At 57.8% G+C, this 16,975-nt stretch overlaps 1 protein-coding gene across 1 annotated transcript; it reads right to left on the bottom strand.

The window, feature by feature from the left end:
- Nucleotides 1-3,986: 3,986 nt before the first annotated feature.
- LOC112667228 (keratin, type II cuticular Hb5) lies at nucleotides 3,987-11,332 on the bottom strand. Its single transcript, XM_025458815.2, has 9 exons — nucleotides 10,913-11,332; nucleotides 8,735-8,943; nucleotides 8,078-8,138; nucleotides 7,853-7,948; nucleotides 7,042-7,206; nucleotides 6,718-6,843; nucleotides 6,107-6,327; nucleotides 5,323-5,354; nucleotides 3,987-4,965 (listed from the first exon to the last, which is right to left on the bottom strand). Exons 1-9 carry the CDS (start codon nucleotides 11,330-11,332, stop codon nucleotides 4,772-4,774), a joined length of 1,524 nt encoding a protein of 507 aa, XP_025314600.1. The 3' UTR covers nucleotides 3,987-4,771.
- Nucleotides 11,333-16,975: the final 5,643 nt, after the last annotated feature.

The raw sequence follows: 16,975 nt of genomic DNA, 5'->3' as shown, positions 1-16,975 counted from the left end.
TTGGCTGGGACATCCTGGCTCGTCAGAATGCTCCTGGAGGAGGCGTTCTAACTGATGCCGCTTGCTGGTCAGACACTTGGGGAGCAAAACACGCAAGATGGCACAAAGGAACTTCCTGGAACGCTCGTAGAAACAGCTCCCATAGTCTCTGCTCTCCAAGAATCTTGGACAGATCTTCTTATGGGGCGGGTAGTACAGGCCAGTTATGTGGGAACCCAGAAGTAAAACCCAGACTTCTGGTTGGAGGACATTTTCCCTGGCGGCCTGGACGTTCCTGAACTGACGGTCCCCGAGAAGTCCCACCTGGGGAAGTCTGTTTGGAGCCCCCTCTGATGCAAGGGGTGTCCTCCTGCTGAGGTGCAGAGAGAGCTTTCTGATGGATAGGTTTGTTTCATTTGAGTTATGGGAAGAGCTCCTCTTCTTCCATTTTATTTTATTTGGGATTTAAGAAGAAAGATTCAAAACCAGCCCGACTGGGTAGAGAATATCTTGCCATAAGAATACATACTTGATCTCAAGACATAGAAAAAGCTTTGGACAGTTGTCTGGGCAATGCAGTCCTTCTGAGGCTTTCAGAATGTGTCTTCAGGGGGCACATTGTTCCCTGGGGCCTGGGAGTACCAAGATCTTCCTTCCTTCCTTCCTTCCTTCCTTTCTTTTTTTTTAAATTTTATTTATTTATTCATGAGAGACAGAGAGAGAGAGGCAGAGACACAGGCAGAGGGAGAAGCAGGCTCCATGCAGGGAGCCTGACGCGGGACTCGATCCCAGGACTCCAGGATCACGCAGAGGCAGACGCTCAACCGCTGAACCACCCAGCAGCCCCAAGATCTTTCTTAGAATATTACTCTCCTGGTCTCTGCCTCCTGGCCTTAGAGGGTCCTATAGGGGCTGCATGCTGCGCACAGCATGGTATAGATGCCACCAAGTTTGGGTGGAGGTAAAATCAGCTTCAAAGGGCCACTGGATCTGCTCTGAGGATGAAGAGGAGTCTCACGGGGCCCCTGCTGCCCTGGGACAGAACAGGGGATGGAATGGGGAGGGGGCCCTCTGCCTTTCCTTTCTCATGGGGCTGGGGGGGGGTGTATATACACGTTTTTATGTCTCTGATGTTTTCCTTATTTTTAATGCGAAAGCTCATTCTCGGAGCACCTGGGTGGCTTAGTTGGGTAAGCATCTGACTTTTGATTTTGGCTCAGGTCATGATCTCGGCGTCATGAGATTGAGCCCTGTGTTGGGTTCTGTGCTGAGCGTGGAGCCTGCCTGGGATTCTCTCTTTCCCTCTCCGTCTGCCCCCACCATTTGCTCTCTCTCTCTCTCTCTCTCTCCAAAAAAACAAAAACAAAAACAAAAAAGCTCATCTTCTGAGGGCTGCCTCCACCCTACTCATTCCCTGGCTATCCATCTCTGCCCTATAGCACCAAGAGAATAGGAGTGGGCGCTTTGGAGAACTCTCCATTTTTAAGCAAAGCGGAAGTGGGCAGGGATTTCCAAGGGGCACACAGGGGGTCTGGTAAGGGTCACAGATGGGGCAGGAGAGTGGTGTGAGGCAGTTCCGAACTCAGCCATTCCCCAGTGCAAGTCCCCCACCCAAAGCAAAAGCAGAACCAAGCTCGTGTGTCCTCACTGCTCTGATTTTCAATGAACAAACCACTCCATACAGTCTCTGCTCTATATCCCCGTTCCCAGAGAGCTGCCGTGGCTTGCGTATGTGGACAGGGGGTGATTCCAGGATAGCCATTTCCAGTGTCTCGTCCATTCCAAGGAGCCATATGCTTTGTCATTTCCTTGACCGTGTGGTTAATTTCCATTGCTCACTATGCTTGGTTCGAGTGACCGATGGCACCAGTCTGTGTTTCCCGGGATCCCAAAGATTGAAGCAGGGAAGTTGGAGACGCTGGGCTGGTTGAAGGAGCCGACCAGGGGGTGGGTGTCTGTGAGGATGGTCCAAGGGGAGGGTACCTGAGACTTGGTGGAGGAAGCTGGTGGCCTTAGAGAGGAAAGAGAAATACCAAGGCCTAAGCTGACTTGATTGTTTTGAAAAGACTATAAGCCATACTTCCCTCATCCCTTGGAGATCCTTGTATTTTGGGGAACATTGAATATTTGAATAAGGCTAGAACACAAGCAGCAAGTCTGATTTTCTCTGAAGAAGGTCTTATTGGGTTTGTGGAGTTTCAAGGGAAAGGGAGCCCAGGAAAGCACTTGGGGATCACCCACATGGGCCACTTTGCTCTAGAATTTACCTGATCTCTTGATTTCAGACCATGTCACTTCTCCTTAAAATTTTTTTCTAATAAGACTTTAATCCTTAGTTGCCCTTGGATTAATCATTTGCTTTGTGTATATCAGGAGAGGGCCGTGGGAGCCCCAGAAGCCTTTGAACTGGAAAAGCTTGCTCCGCATTTTTGCTGTTGGCCAGAAGGAGGGCTGGGGAGGGCAGGCTTCTTCCTTATAAGGCAATGGCACCTCTGCCCGGCTGAGTAGCTTGACGGGTCTTTGCACACAAAGAATGAAAACTCATTAAAAAGCTTATTATTATCTCCCGGTTTGTGGCCTTCTGACTTTTTAATGCACACTGTCCTATTTCGGGGGTACCAGAGTTGGCATCCTAGGAATGCTTGGCCCAGATCCATGGGAACATCCAAGTGTGTTCCCCCAGCACAGACTCACCCCAGCAGCCCAGACCCGCAGGAGGTAGCAGGGCTGGGGAAGGCTCGGCTCACAGACCCTCAGGCTGATGCAAAAAGCTTGAAGGCCACTTCCTGCCCGACGGCTCACTGAGACACCTCAGGGTTCATGCTCAGGTTTTGATTTTCAGCCCCTGACTTATTACCTTCCCTGTGGATGAGTGAGTGAGGACCAGAGGACCATGCCCTTGAGGACCAGAGAGGCGGGCAAAAGGAGAGAGGCCAGCGGGGAGCTTAGAACAGGCCTGCCCAGTGGCAGCCGGCAAACCTCAAACAGCAGCACCAGAGCTCTCAGGAGAGGCCAGCAGCCCCCTCAAGGGAGCTCCTGCCCTTTGGGGGCTGAAATGAGGAATCATCAGAACAGAGTCGTAACTTCTCCTCCCAGGGAAAGGCTGCCGAGCGGGCTGGCAGGTGGACATCCACCCAGAATGGGGACAGCCCGTCTGTTCTCCAAATGGAGAAATGGAGGGGAGTCCAACAGGGCTGATGTCTTCTCATGCTCTGCCAGCTGCCTGAGGCCATCCAACCATCCCAGACCTGACGAGTCCTGGAGCCCCATCCTGGGAGGTGGGGGCAGTCAGAGCCAGAAGCAGATACCTCCTGGAACTTCCTCAAGGAACTTCCAGCTTGATCCGGGCTCCGGATGCCCGGTGACATCCCCGGCCCTGAGCCACAAGTCAGAACCAGAGATCCTGAGGGTTGGAGACTGTGTGGGGCAGGGGTGGGGGGATTGTGCACATGGGAGGGAGGGAAGGAAGGGAGAGCAGAGAGAGCAGGGTAGAGGCCAACGGGAGGAGAGCCTTGGGATGTCTGTGTGTCTGTGTGGGATGGTGGTGGGTGGCTTAGAGGGTGGGATTGGCTCCATGGGGTGGAGCCTGAATCTGGGAAGAGCAGCACTGGGGAGGGAGCCCTTGGCAGGGGTTTGAGGAGCAGGTGGCGAAAGAGGAGATGGAGGGAGCGGGTGCTTGGCATCAGCAGGGCGCGCACACCTGGGAACTGATCTGAACCAGTAGGGGGTGAGAGCCATGGATCTGCGGTGGGTTCTGGCTGCCTGGGGCGGGTGGGGGCTTGGGACAAAAGATCTTGGGGGAAGCTGGAGCTGAGGTCCAGGCCCGACTGGACTGGGCAGGGCTGAGCTGGAATCAGGCTATGGATCAGTGGATGAGAAGAGACACAATCACTGGAGGGTTCGGGAAACATGACCTGGGGCTGGAAAGGGTTGCCGAGCTGGGGAGGGGCCGCGCATCTGTGTGTTGGAGAGGGCGGCCACACTGTCATCCACAAGACCACGCATCCTTGCATCGAAGCAGCATTTATTGGAACAGAGACTGAGACAACCCAGAAGGCAAGGCACCCACAGACAGTCGTAACAAGAGGGAGACTCAGAAGTGGCCTAACCTTCTCCATCCCACCGGCTCTGCATTGGACACACCCCTCCTGCACCCGCAGGGGAAGGGGGAGATCTGGAGCAACCTTGGAGTTTTCTTTGAAATGTATAAAGGTACAATGAAGAGCAAGACCCGTCCCAAGTCAAAAGGATTCCCTCACCCCCCATGATGGGCCCTCAACTGGGAGGCCACACGAGGAGTTGGGCTGGGACAGGTTAACCCAAAGAAGGCATCGGTCAGAGAGACAAACAGAGGACCCAGGGCCAGTGCTTCCTGCGCGTGCCAGCCAGGGGAGGAGCTGCTGGGAGGGAGGGCTTGCTCTCAGCCTCTCAGCCTATGCGAATGCGAGGCTGGCACTAGGCTCACGCCCTGTCTCGGGGGAAGGCCAAGCTCCTGCGACGTCCAGCCACCCTGGGTGACTGGTAGTGTCCCAGAGAGCTTGGAGAATGATGCAAACCGGCCACGGGTCTTTTGGAGTCAAACTGGAGTTAGGTTGGACAAACTGGGAATGCCTCTCTAACTGAAGCCCAGAGGAGAACCAGGAAACAACTCCCTAGAAGGAGAAGGTGCGGGAGCACGGCCGAGGGTCTTTCCCTCTCTAGGAACATGTGGAAGATTCCGGAAGCAAGCACACGATTTCCATTCACACGCCATTCCGCGCTCCGGGGCCGGGGCCGCGGGCGGCCGGGGGCTCTAGGCAAAGCGGACGGACCGGCTGCTGCTGCAGGTGAAGCTGGCCTGGCGGGGCTGGCAGGGGGCGCAGGAGTCAGGCGCCATCACCGTGATGCTGCCCCCCGTGGCCGCGGGCCCCGAGGCAATCTGGCGCCCCGGGGTGCTGCTGTACGTGAGGCCTCCGCAGGCCACTCCGCCGCGGGAGCTGCTGACGCCTGCGGGGGAAGAGAGGGGACACCGGGGGTGAGTGGCCAGCCTTGTGATGGGCCCCAGGGAGCTCCTGCCTAGCGGAGGGGGATTTAGTGGTTAGGAGCTCAGGGCCCGGTGCCCCCAGCATCTCTCTCCTTCTTGGGACTGGGACAGGAGGGGGTGAGGACCCCCCACCCAGAGGGGACATTTCCCTGGCCTGCGGGTCCCATCGCCACCTGGGGAGGTGCTCCCCTGGGTGCTCCCCAGTGAGGAGCTCTGGGAGGAGGAAAGACCCCTCCCACTCGTCCAGAAGCATCCCAGGTTCAGCTCTGCCCATCAGCAAAGCCGCTTTTCTGCGGGCAGGTGATCGGGCAGGTACTTACAGACATTCACGGAGCCCACACCTTCACACAGCCTGCGGGAAAGAAAACTCCGTTAGCGCTGTACACGGAGCGGGGATCCTCGAGCCAGGTGGTTGCTCAGGGACAGGGAGGGCCGTTCCATGTACAGATGCCCCCCCTGCCCCCCGAGTCAGGGAGGGCGCCCCAACGTCTGCATTACAGGACCCCCGTCTCTCTCTGACCATTCTCTGACCACAGGGACAAGGCCTTCCGGTTCCGAGCAGAGCTGGCACGACGCTGAGCTCCGCCGGCTGCCGCCGATCTGAGGTCCCCCGGGCCTCCCGGAGGAGTGTGGTCAGGCCCCCAGAAAGCAGCAGGAGGGTGTGCAAAGGGCCGGAGCGCCATCCAGGAGCTCGCGTGCAGGGAGCGCACTGTCCTCACGCCGTGCCAGCCCGTGGGGCGGCCATGCGGCGGCCTCCCGTAGGGAGCTACTGGGAGAAAATGGGTTTGGGGGGCAAGTGGCTTGGAAACAGGCTGCGCCTCTTGCGCTTAGTAACTGAGGCCACGAGAACGTCACTGCACGCGGGGCCTTACTCCCTCACCTTTGGGTGTGAAACATGGTCTCTACCTCATTGGATTGTGAGGACTGAGCTGAGCGCATGGCACAGGCCAAACACATAGTAAGTATTCGATAAGTTATGACTATTATTGAAGCTTAACCTGTACTAGCGGTGGTTAGAGATGTAGCTCACACTTGGGCTCAGGGAAACACACTCCTGGGGGTGCCAGGGCCTCCTCCATCCCACCAGAGCCTCCTCAGCCCCACCTGTGCTCCTCGCCCTCCAGCAGCCGCCTGTAGGTGGCGATCTCGATGTCCAGGCCCAGCTTGGAGTTCATCACCTCCTGGTACTCCTTGAGCAGGCAGGCCATGTCCTGCTTGGCCTTCTGCAGGGCGGCCTCCAGCTCGGCCAGCTTGCAGCGGGCGTCGGTGAGGGCCGCCTCGCCCTGCTGCTCCGCCTCGGCCACGGCGGCCTCCAGCTTGGCCCGCTGCGGGGAGGGAGATGGGGGATCAGGGATGAGAGAGAGAAGGCACGGCCGGGCTCGCCTGAGCGCGTGGAGCTGCACCAGGGAGAGGGGGCCAGAGGTCCAGGGAGAAGCTAGGTGAACCATGTACGATGGGTGCTTAATGAGACCTTGCCCATGAGCGAGAAGGCCCATGGCCTTTCACCATGTCTCCTTGATGGTGGCCTCAAGGTGGCCAAGGAGGGTGATGCGGATGCGTGTGACGTGGTACGTCCCACTGTGGGTGCCGAGTGATTCGGTTGGGTCCCTGCTTCCTCACGGGCATGCTGTGAAGCCCGACTGGGGCCAGGCTTTTGCCCTCCTGGTACTGCGGTCTGCCCGTGCTGGACATGCAGGCCCCTCCTCGTACCCTACCTGGCACTTGGCGTTCTCGATCTCGGCTGTCAGCCTCTGGATCATGCGGTTGAGCTCGTTGATCTCCTCCTTGGTGCGGCGCAGAGTCTCCCCGTGCCGGATCACCGTGGCCTTCATCTCCTCACACTGTGTGTGTGTGTGGGGGAGCACAGGGGCTCCTGAGGCTCAGGACGGGTCATCCCGCTGAGTCCCACACCTTGCACAACTGCCACCCCAACCCGAGGGCTGCCTGCCCTTCCCTCGTCCATCCCAGCTGGACAAATCCCAAAGCCCTTTCAGCATCCCTCCTTCTGGGGCTCTGGCAGGGGGAGGCTGGGCCCCGACCTTGCTGCGGTACCAGGACTCGGCCTCAGCCCGGCTGCGGCTGGCGATGTCGTCGTACTGGGCCTTGATCTCGGCCACGACGCAGTCCATGTTCAGGTCCCGGCTGTTGTCCATCTTGACGATGACCGAGGTGTCTGAGATGTGGGCGTGGAGGACCTGGAGCTCCTGGGGGCCAACAGCCAATACATTTGGGTCTGGCGCCCGGTCTGGGCCGTGGGCTCCACCCTTAGGGGCGGTGTCCGCTCCCTGGAGTGGTCATGCGTGTGGCATGACTCCTGCTCCGCGGGCTCCCCTGCCGCCTTCATTCCCACGCAGGCTCATCATCAGACAAGAAAGCTGGAAGGGCCCCAGGAGGAGCTGCGGACTGACTGCCCCTGACTTAACAAATGGGAAAACCGAAGCCCGTGCTGGCTTTTCTCAAAGTCACCCAGCAGGGGACCTGGGGTTCGAACACTGGGTGAGTGATTGGTTCACTAATTAACCAGAGACTCGCCCTGACCCCCACCCTCAAATAGACGCTTTCATATCCACGTGCAGACGGACCCGCCCCAGGCCGGCACACGGGCGCACACACTGCAGCGCACCGAGGCACTCACAGCTGCGGAGAAGCCCAACCACACACACTCCGCAGTCCGGGCTCTCCCCGGGCACGTTCATACGTGTGTCCATCACAGCTGTGTGTGCGTGTGCTCTCGTGCTTTCATCACGCACACGGGGCAGGCGTGGACTCCCGGCACACGCTCTCCCCTCTTTCTCAGGTGCTCACGCCTCCCGTCTACCTGCCCTGGCTGGTCAGCAGGGGCCCCCTCACCTCGTCGTAGAGGCGCTTCAGGAAGCTAGATTCCTCCACCAGCGCCTCCACGTTGGCCTCCAGGTCGGATTTCCGCAGGTAGGCGCAGTCCACGTCCTGGCGGTGGAGGGAAGGGGGGCATGTATGAGTGGGAGGCCTTGAGGTCAGTGTGGTAACCATGCTCCCCCCACTGGAGGTTGCCCCCAAGGGTCCCCTCCCTTCCTGCCCCATGGCCAGCCCCCTCACCTTCTTCAGAACCACGAACTCATTCTCTGCCGTGGCTCTCAGAGCCACCTCCTCTTCATACCTGGGTTGGGAGGAAGGGAAGGGTTGCAGCCAAGGGGTCGGAGCTCAGACACCCTCCTAGCTTCTGGGCAAGCTCTCCCAGGGGTCAAAAGAGACAGAGTCCGTGCGATTGTTGTCTTGTCCTCTCCATGATCTAGCTTGTGCATCATTCCTGGGGCTAGCCCTCCCTTGTCCCGGCCTGGCTTATGCCACCCCAGTCCTGCTGCCTCTGGGATGAGATCAGGGAATGCACGCCCTGCTCCCCAAATCTAAGCTCCTCTGTGCATTCTGGATGCGGAGAGAGCCAGTGCTCTGGGCTGTGAAAACATAGAGCGAGCGGCATAAAGCGAGCTGAGCCGGGTAGGCCCACAGAAAGCTGTAGAACTCCGCTGCGTTTCCTCTCCTCAGTCCCCATGAAAGCAGCTCTAAGACCCGACGAGCCTCCAAAAGGTAGAGTGAGGCCAAAGAATCTAAGAAACATGAGCTCTGGCCCCCCGACAGCCTTGGGGGTTCCAGGCAGCCCTGCTCATAGGCAGGCGGGAATCTTAAGCCGCTTCAAGAAGTTGAGGGCGAGGCCTTCCTGCGTTCCCTGGTGCCCCCCGGCCAGGCCGCACTCACTTCTTCTTGTAGCCCTCCAGCACCTCCTGGACGTGGTTGAGCTCGGAGGCCAGCCTCCCGCCGTCGGCCTCCACGCACTCGGCCTCCCGCCTCAGCGTCTCAATATAGCCGTTGAACAGGGGCTCCAGGTTGCTCTCGCAGCAGCGCTGGTTCTGGTAGAACTGCCACTTGGTCTCCAGCAGCTTGTTCTGCTGCTCCAGGAAGCGCACCTGCGTCGGGGCGGGAGAATGAGACTTGGGGTTGGGGGAGCCCGGGAGGAGCCTGACCCCCCTGCTCCCCCCAGAGCCCTCTCTGCCCTTGGTGCTTCCTGAACGGCCAGGGCCGGCCGAGGGCCGAGCATGGGGCTGAGAGTCTGAGACTCTCCGTGCCCACCCGGCCCACCCGGCCCCTGCCCCTGGAGGCAATGGGGTGGCGGTGGGGGGGAAAGCGCCCCGGGGCCTCCGGCCCGCCGTCTGGTTCAAGTCCAGTTGTGCTGCTTGAAGCGGGCAAGCTTCTGAACCAGAGATGATAATAGTGCCTCCCTTAGAAGTCGTAAAGGTCGAACAAGTTAATACATGGAAAATGCTTAGAACATCCCTAACACGCGGTAAGCGCTCAGCTCATGTAGCGACCCCTGTAATCGGCAGCTCCTCATTTATTAATCCAGGTGGGGACGCTTCCTGAGACGTTCCTGTGTGGTGTGAGGCCCATGCTAAGCTGCCCACATCCATCCATCTGTAGCTACAGCTGACCCTTGAACAATGCGGGGCTTAGGGGCACCCACGCCTCCCCCGGCCCCCCACCCCGCGCAGTTGAAAATTGGCGTATGGCTTTTGACTCCCCGAAAACTGAACTACTAATACCCACCCCCGCCCCCGTTGCCCGGAAGCCTCGTTGACGACCTTAAGCAGTCGAGTAACATACATTTTGAATGTTATGTGTATTAAATATTGCATTTGTACGACAACGTGAGCTAGAGGAAATCTGTTATTAGGACACTCATAAGGAAGAGAAAATACATTCACAGTACTGCATTTGTCGGGAAAAAAATCCTCATGGAGGTAGATTTGTTCATCTCCTACCCGTGCTGTTCAAGGGTCAACTGTGTATCTCTCTCTACCCGTGTATCCATCACACTCAGTTCTCCCAAGCCCCCAGGTAGAAGGGGGGTATTATTCTGCTCATAGTACAGATGGGGAGACGGAGGAGACTAGCTCCTTGTCACACAGATAGTCAGTGAGAGTCGGGGTCTGATGTCCCCCGAGCCCCCTTCGCCTGCCCACCGCGTCTAAGCAGCTCATCTGAACTCTCTCAGCTTCAATTTGATAATAGGAAAATGGCAATAGCACTGCCGACCCCGTTGGGCCATTTCGAAGATGAACCCAACTTGCTAAGGGACATGGTAACCGGAGCTCCTGACTGCAACCCCAGAGCCGGTCCTATCTGCTCTGCCAGAGTGAGGCCTCGTGGGCATGCGGGGAGGGCACAGGGGGGCTTGGGAGGCGGCCTCACGGCGTGGGGGTTCCCACACTCTGCATGTCTGGGCTTGCTCCTCGCAGCCTGGCCGCCCCCTCCCGCCTTCCCAGCCCTCCGTCCACGGCGTGCTCGGTTTCCCGTCACACCTCCTGGCCCTCTATCCTTGAAGAATCATGCTGACAGCCAGCACTCATTGAGCACCTACTGTGTGCCATCCATGCCCACAGACACGTATACGAGGCTGGTTCTGTTATCCAGACAGGTCACACGGCCGAGGCCTCGTGCTGCCGAGGGGCAGAGCAAAGACGGGGAGGCCGGTGGCTCCGGGCCAAGCCCGCCCACTTCCCGAGCTGCCGGGCTGGGAGCTGTGTGCCTTTTGCTCTCCCCATTATCTCCCACTCTTGCGGCACCCAGTACCCCGTCCAGGTTTCCGGGGGTGCCTCTGATGTTTCTGGGTTGCTTTGTCTGCAGAAGCGCGCGCACACACACACACACACGCGCGCACACACTCGCTCTAGGCTGCAGACTCTGCTTCTGGCCCCCACCGGGCCCCTGGGCTGGAGTTAAAAGATGGAAACCGATCCTCTGCCTCTGTTGGCCTGCGTTTCTCTCCCTCTGCTGTCTCCAGCCCGGCTCCGTGCTGTCTCCCCAACACACGAGGACCTTCCCGAGGGGACGCACGCAGGCTGGGGCCTTCCCCGGACCGTCCTGGGCCTCACTGACCTTGTCGATGAAGGCGGCGAACCTGTTGTTGAGGCACTTGATCTGCTCCTTCTCCTCGTGCTTGACGCACTGCGCGTTGGGGTCGATCTCCAGGTTGAGGGGCGTCAGGAGGCTCTCGTTGACCGACACGGTGGTGATGCAGGGCGGGCTGGGCCCGCACACGCCGCCCGAGCGGTAGCCGAAGCTGCGGCCGCAGGAGCCGGCGCGGAAGCCGCCCACAGCCATGCGGGGCCCGCAGGAGCCCAGGTTGGAGAGGCTGCGGCTGCCGAAGCCAGTCAGCCCCCGGTAGCAGGACACCCCTCGGTAGGGGGCGGCGCTGATGCAGCAGCGGTTGCCAGTTTTGGGGGCCACGGCCGAGCAGGAGCTGAAGGTCCTGGTGACCCCACATCCTGAGCTGATTCTGTAGGAGCGGCAGGACATGGTGCGGGTCTGAGCAGAGGCCGAGTGCCACGGGAGTAAGTGAGGGCTTCGGGTGCGCTGCTTAGGATCCTCTGGCCTCTCTGATCCTCCCTGGTCCTTTTATTGGTGAGGAGAGCTGGGGTTGGCTGCATAAAAGGAGTGAAAAGCCATTTTATGTTGTTTATTGGCTTGGGGAGTTTGCCAGCAACTCCCCAAAGACTCGTCTTAAAGGTGAGCTCAGCGGCGACGTGGGGCCTCCGTAAAAGGGTTGAAGATGTTATTAGGGACACTGTGTTTGCACTTTTCATCTTCAAAGCTCGTTTACATACATTAAGCAATTAATTTTCTTGCAGTCTCCCTGTAAGATGGCCCCAACCCACACCTGGAGACGGATCTGAACTCAACAGTCTGAGGTGGCTGGCGTTGGGGTAGAGGCTGGGCCCGCTGTCTCAAGGGGGAAGGAGGGTCTAGCGTCCCAGGTTGGGTGAGACCCCAGGAGTGCATTAGCTCTGTCCTCCCGGCTCCATGCAGGATGTGTTCTCGGGTAAATCACCGTGTTTCAGGGGCTGACGGATCAGGCAAGTCCAGGCCCTGCCAGGCACCATTGCCTGGAAGGTGGTTCAGGTCCGTGGGACCATTTTGACCACGCTCTCTGCAGGACACGGGGCTGGAGCACATGGTCTCTTAGAACCTTCTGGATTCCAGCCCAGGGGCTCTGTCTCAGAGCTTCGTTCCTCACTCAGCAAAATTGCAAACCACTCCATTCCCAGTGGCCACAATAATGGCTACTTGTGGATAATGGGGGAGCCTCCCCTTCAGCCACTTTCTCCCACTGGGCGGCAAGGATGGAGGAACCCAATCCTGGGGTAACCTGCCTGCTGTGAACTTGCTCTGGGCACTTTCCCTCGGCTCTTCAAGAAGAAACAGGTTCTGTTAGTCTCCCTTCCAGGACCACCAGCCAGAGAAGGGGCGCATCCCGTTCGCCAACCCCACAACCATAACGTTTAGAGACGGAGGCAGGAAAGTGGCTTTATTTATCTTGTCTGAGGATGCTGTGATTTCTGGCGACTGGGGGGCTCTGGGGGCCTGGCTCCTCATAACGTCCCTGCTTCCCTGTGTACCCTGGAGCCACTTATTAGGATAATGATTGCTATTCTTTTAATGGTCATTGAGCACAGAGCTGGGGGATGTGGTCTCTGCCCCCAGGGAGGCTAACCAGGCACCTGAGGTGTTAGGGACTTCAAGAAGGGAAGAAGAGCAGATGAGCATCCTTTGAGGAGGGTGACAACCCCTCCGGGGACCCCCCCAGAGCCAAGCCCTGCCGCCGTGGGGCCCTCGCGTGCCTGATGTTCCATCCTGGTTCTGCCCTCATCTCCCCGGCTGGGCCCCTGCAGGTCTTCACCCGCAGCCAGGCGATTGGCTTCCGTCTCCACACTCCACACGTGTTCTTCCAAGGAGGGCAGAGAGACTTGGGGCAGCGGGTGAGGGGGACCAAGGCAGCCTCACCAGCTGGCCCCGAAGGATCTCCGGGTCACGGTCAACCCGGGCAGCAGAGTCCAAGGCAGAGGGCCTGGTTCCAGTGCCAGCTCGGATGCCTCCCACCGTGCGGCTCTAGGGCCCTCTCGGCTCTCTGAGCGTTTGTGCGCTTGACCGCGGTGTGGGCTTCATCCTCACCTTCCAGGGCTGTTGGGAGGTTGTGTGGCTAATACGCAAGCGTGTGCTTTGGGGGCCAGGAAACTCCGTATAAAGGAAGGAGCTTCTTGCTTCCTATCGGAAACGCCGCTGCCACTCCCGCACCCCTCACCCGGCAGGGAGTGGGTGTGCTCCCTGCCCCACCCATGGTCTTCACCTCCTCGGCACATTTATGACTGCTTTACCCTTTCAAGGCTGCTTTTAATGTTTCCTTCAACCTGATTTCACTAGTATAAAAATTTGGGGTGGAGTCTGGGGGTGGAGAGGGGAGGTTGGGGAGCACGGGGGCTGGTTTCCCAGCACCCACTCCCGAGTGGGGGTCCTGGTGGCCTGGGCCCAGGGATGTGTTCTGGTGCCTTGGGTGGTGAGCTCCTGCCTGCCTGTTGTGTGGACCTGGTGCTGGTGTGTTGGGAACCAAAAAAGGATTTGGGTCCTTTGAACATGGCAGGGGGAGGGGAACAAGTGAACATGGGAGATAGAAGATGGGTGGGCCCCCTGCTCGGCCGGCTTGGGAAGCCCACGAACCCCCTCTTCTCAACCCCCACGAGCCTCTGCTCTCCTTCAGCGTGTTGAAGAGGATGGAGCTAGATCCATCTCTGCCGCTCCCTGGGGCAGGAGACAGTGGAGGCTTTGTGCCCTGAGAAGCTCCTGAGTCAGTTGTTCTCCAGCCTCCAACACACACATGCACGCACACGCGTGTGCACACGTGCACACACCCCTCCCAAACCTCTACCTTGAACTGGGCTTGGGCACTGAGGGTGGGGAAGAGGATGCTGGGGGGCTCAGGAGACCTGGGGGGAGCTTGAGTGTGCCGGGGTGGGGGTGGGGGGAGGCCCAGCCTGGCACAGGGATGTGCTCATGGGCGCCGGGTGAAGTTTGCAGATGGCAGCGGAACCCAGGGCTGCTGGGGCTGCTCAGGGACGCCCTCTGCATGGTGCTTTGGATCAGAGAGGCTGGGCTGGAGAGGGAGGCTCAGTTTTTACTGAGGCTGTTCCCAGGTTGCGCAGGGCAAGTGAGAAACCCACAGACCAGGCCAGTCTGACACAGCTGCCCTGGAGGGTCTGTGTGGACGCGGCAGACCTGGGCCTTCACCGTCTAGTTCTACCCAAGAAAGGGACCGAGGACCCATAGCCCCACGCTTGGCTCTACTCATTACCCATCACCTCTGCTCATGGGACTCACTCTCCGGTGGGAGCCTGACCTCCCTTGGCTGGCCTCCTCCTCATTTACTGCCACTGTGCAGTATAGGTTCCCTGCACCTCTTTCCCTACGCCCAAGCCTCCTCTCTGGTCACACCTTTGTCTGGAATGTTCCTAAGTGGCTGGCCACCTCTTCCAGGAAGCCTTTGTGAGCTAGTCAGAGGGAGGCTATGATTTCTCCTCCTCTGTCTCAGCAGGCAGCTCATAAAATGCCCTTTCCGGGGCTTCCCAGGTAACTCCAATTATCCCCTTCCACACCCTCTTGTCCCAGGTGCTGTCATCCATCACCTCTTTGGTCTTGTCCCCTCCTACCCCCATATGTTTTGAAGGCCACACCCAGTGTCAGGAACGGGCACTTAAGAACCCACGTCCTTTCTGCAATGTAAAATGCTCCCAAGAGGGTGCTTGGTCCAGGAAGCATTCAAGAGCTGATTGAGTGACAGAGATTCTTTTCTTTTTTAAAAATGTATTTATTTATTTGAGAGAGAGAGAGAGAGAGAGAGACTCCGAAGCAGGCTCTGTGCTCAGCTCGCAGCCCTATGTGGGGCTCATCTCACGACCCGAAGACCATGACCTGAGATGAAATCAAGAGTTGGATGCCTAACCCACTGAGCCACCCAGGCACCCCAGAGAGAGGGAGAGAGAGAGAGAGAGAGAGAGAGATATTCTTCACCCCACCCTGGAGACCCAGGCAACTGCCACGACTCCCTCTGAATCTGCCCCATTCTTGGTTGCCATCTCCTGGGGTTTCCGCAGAGGCCTATCACCCACACGCCTCCCCGCAGATGAGCCACCCTGCTCCTGTGGGCTACCTACTTGTTGGGGCACGCTTGCTCTTCCCCCACACCAGGGATCACCACCTACCTTCCCTTCTGATCTGTCTACTGTGCTTTAAACCCCCCTGCTTCTAGGAAGGCTTTCTGGATTTGTCCAAAGACAAAGGCATGCTGACATCTTCCCATCCTTCCCTGGCTGCCCTTAGAGCTGCCGGCCGGCCCTTGCAGTCTTGTATCTGTGTCTCTCTGGGCTCTTGTGGACCGTGTCTCTATCCTTCCTGGCTGGCTGGTTCTCTAGAATCAACCCTGTTGGACTCCCCATGGATCATGCCCAGGTAGGGCTTCGGTGGCTGCCCGCGCAGCTCACTCAAGTTGGGCATCACCCACCATCTCTGCTGAGCCTCTCCATGCCTTTCAGATTTTGAATCTACACCACCTCCTGGGGCTGAGACAAAGCTCTTTAAGGGTCTTCTAGCCCCGTGACACTTTCTTTGGCTTTCATAAAACTTGGGCATGACTCATGACCCTGTGTGAGAGGAGCGAGGTCTGAGCAACCACAGGGAGGAGCTGGATGAGCCACTGGGCTGAGCCCATTGCACGTAGGGCAGGGCTCCCCTGCAGCCACCAAGCTGCAACCTGGCCTGCCCACCTCCCCTGTCACGGGATTCCCCACCAGGAGCTGCGAGAAGCAGTGTGGTTCCCTCCTGAAAGCTACCCACACCTCGCAGGCAGCTTACCTGGCGGCCTTGCGGTTGCCCGCGGCCGCTCTGGGTCAGAGCAGTCGATCCGTTAATACAGGGCCTCCAATTTTAGGATTGTACGTTAGTACTGGTCCGGAACTTTTTTCTTGTTTCTTCTTGTCTTTTTCAGCACTAGAACCACTTCCCTGAATCTCAGGAGGAAAACAGGGATCTAAAGCCATCTATATGACTATGTAACTCTACGCACAGATTTATTTATTTACAAAACAGGTGAGATCGGCACACGGCTTTCCCTGCTTGTCCTGTCCCCCTCCACGCCATTCTCAACACCTAGAGTGAGCCCCTTAAAACATGAAGTTGGATCATGTCACTCCTCTGCTCAAATGCTCTGAGGATTCCCCATTTCACTTGGAGCAAAAGACACAGTCCTAGGGATGCCCAACAAGGTCGCGTACCGCCTGTCCCTGGTGTCATGTCTTTCGGCTCATCTCCTTGCTCTCGGCCGCCACCCTGGCCTCCTGCGGCTCCTCGGACACACCTGCAGTTCTCCTAACTCAGAGCCTGTGCACTGGCTGTCCCTCCTGTCCAGAATGCTCTTCCCTCAGCCGCGCGCCTCGCTCTATCGCCACCTCTGGGTCTTGTCTCACCTTCAAAGAGGCTGCCCAACCCTTCTCTTTAAAATGACAATCTAGGCTCCCATTTCCAGGGCATTCTGCAAAGGTCTCTCTTGCAGACATCTTCCTATCCTTCTGCCTTCCCAGTGTCTGCCTTCCCAGATTATAATCGACTTATTCTATTTATTGTTTATTGTCAGTCTTTCTGCTTTTCCCCATCAAGCCAAACCAAGCCATCACGGAACCCCACGGGAGCAGGGATTCTGTGTGCTTTGTTCATTGACGGCTCCCAAGCACTTAGGGCAGCACTGGGGATGTAGGAAGTGCTTAGTCGACCGATCACATGTGTAGGTGGATGGGAATCTCAGTTTAGGTATTTGGTGTTGGCAGAAAATGTCACCTTGTTTGAAGCTCGCAGGACTCAGGGCCCACCGCAGCTTTTTCCTGTGCAAAGGTGGTGGTTTTCTGAGCACCTGTGGGAACAAACACAGAACGGTGTAAGCGGGGTGGTGTTGGGCCTGGTGAGACAGAGGGTTTCTTTTTCAAAGTTGCTATTCATTGTTGTAATGTTTGTGTCCTAAGCACAATCTTGGAGGAAAAATTTGTTTTAAAAGAGTCTCAGAAAAAAAATAAATAAATAAAAAATAAAAGTCTCAGCTGCCCACAGCATCAGTGTGCTTCA

This window comes from Canis lupus, chromosome 27, assembly GCF_003254725.2.
Source record: "Canis lupus dingo isolate Sandy chromosome 27, ASM325472v2, whole genome shotgun sequence".
Classification (NCBI taxonomy): domain Eukaryota; kingdom Metazoa; phylum Chordata; class Mammalia; order Carnivora; family Canidae; genus Canis; species Canis lupus.
This window is presented reverse-complemented; position numbering and strand designations above follow the sequence as displayed.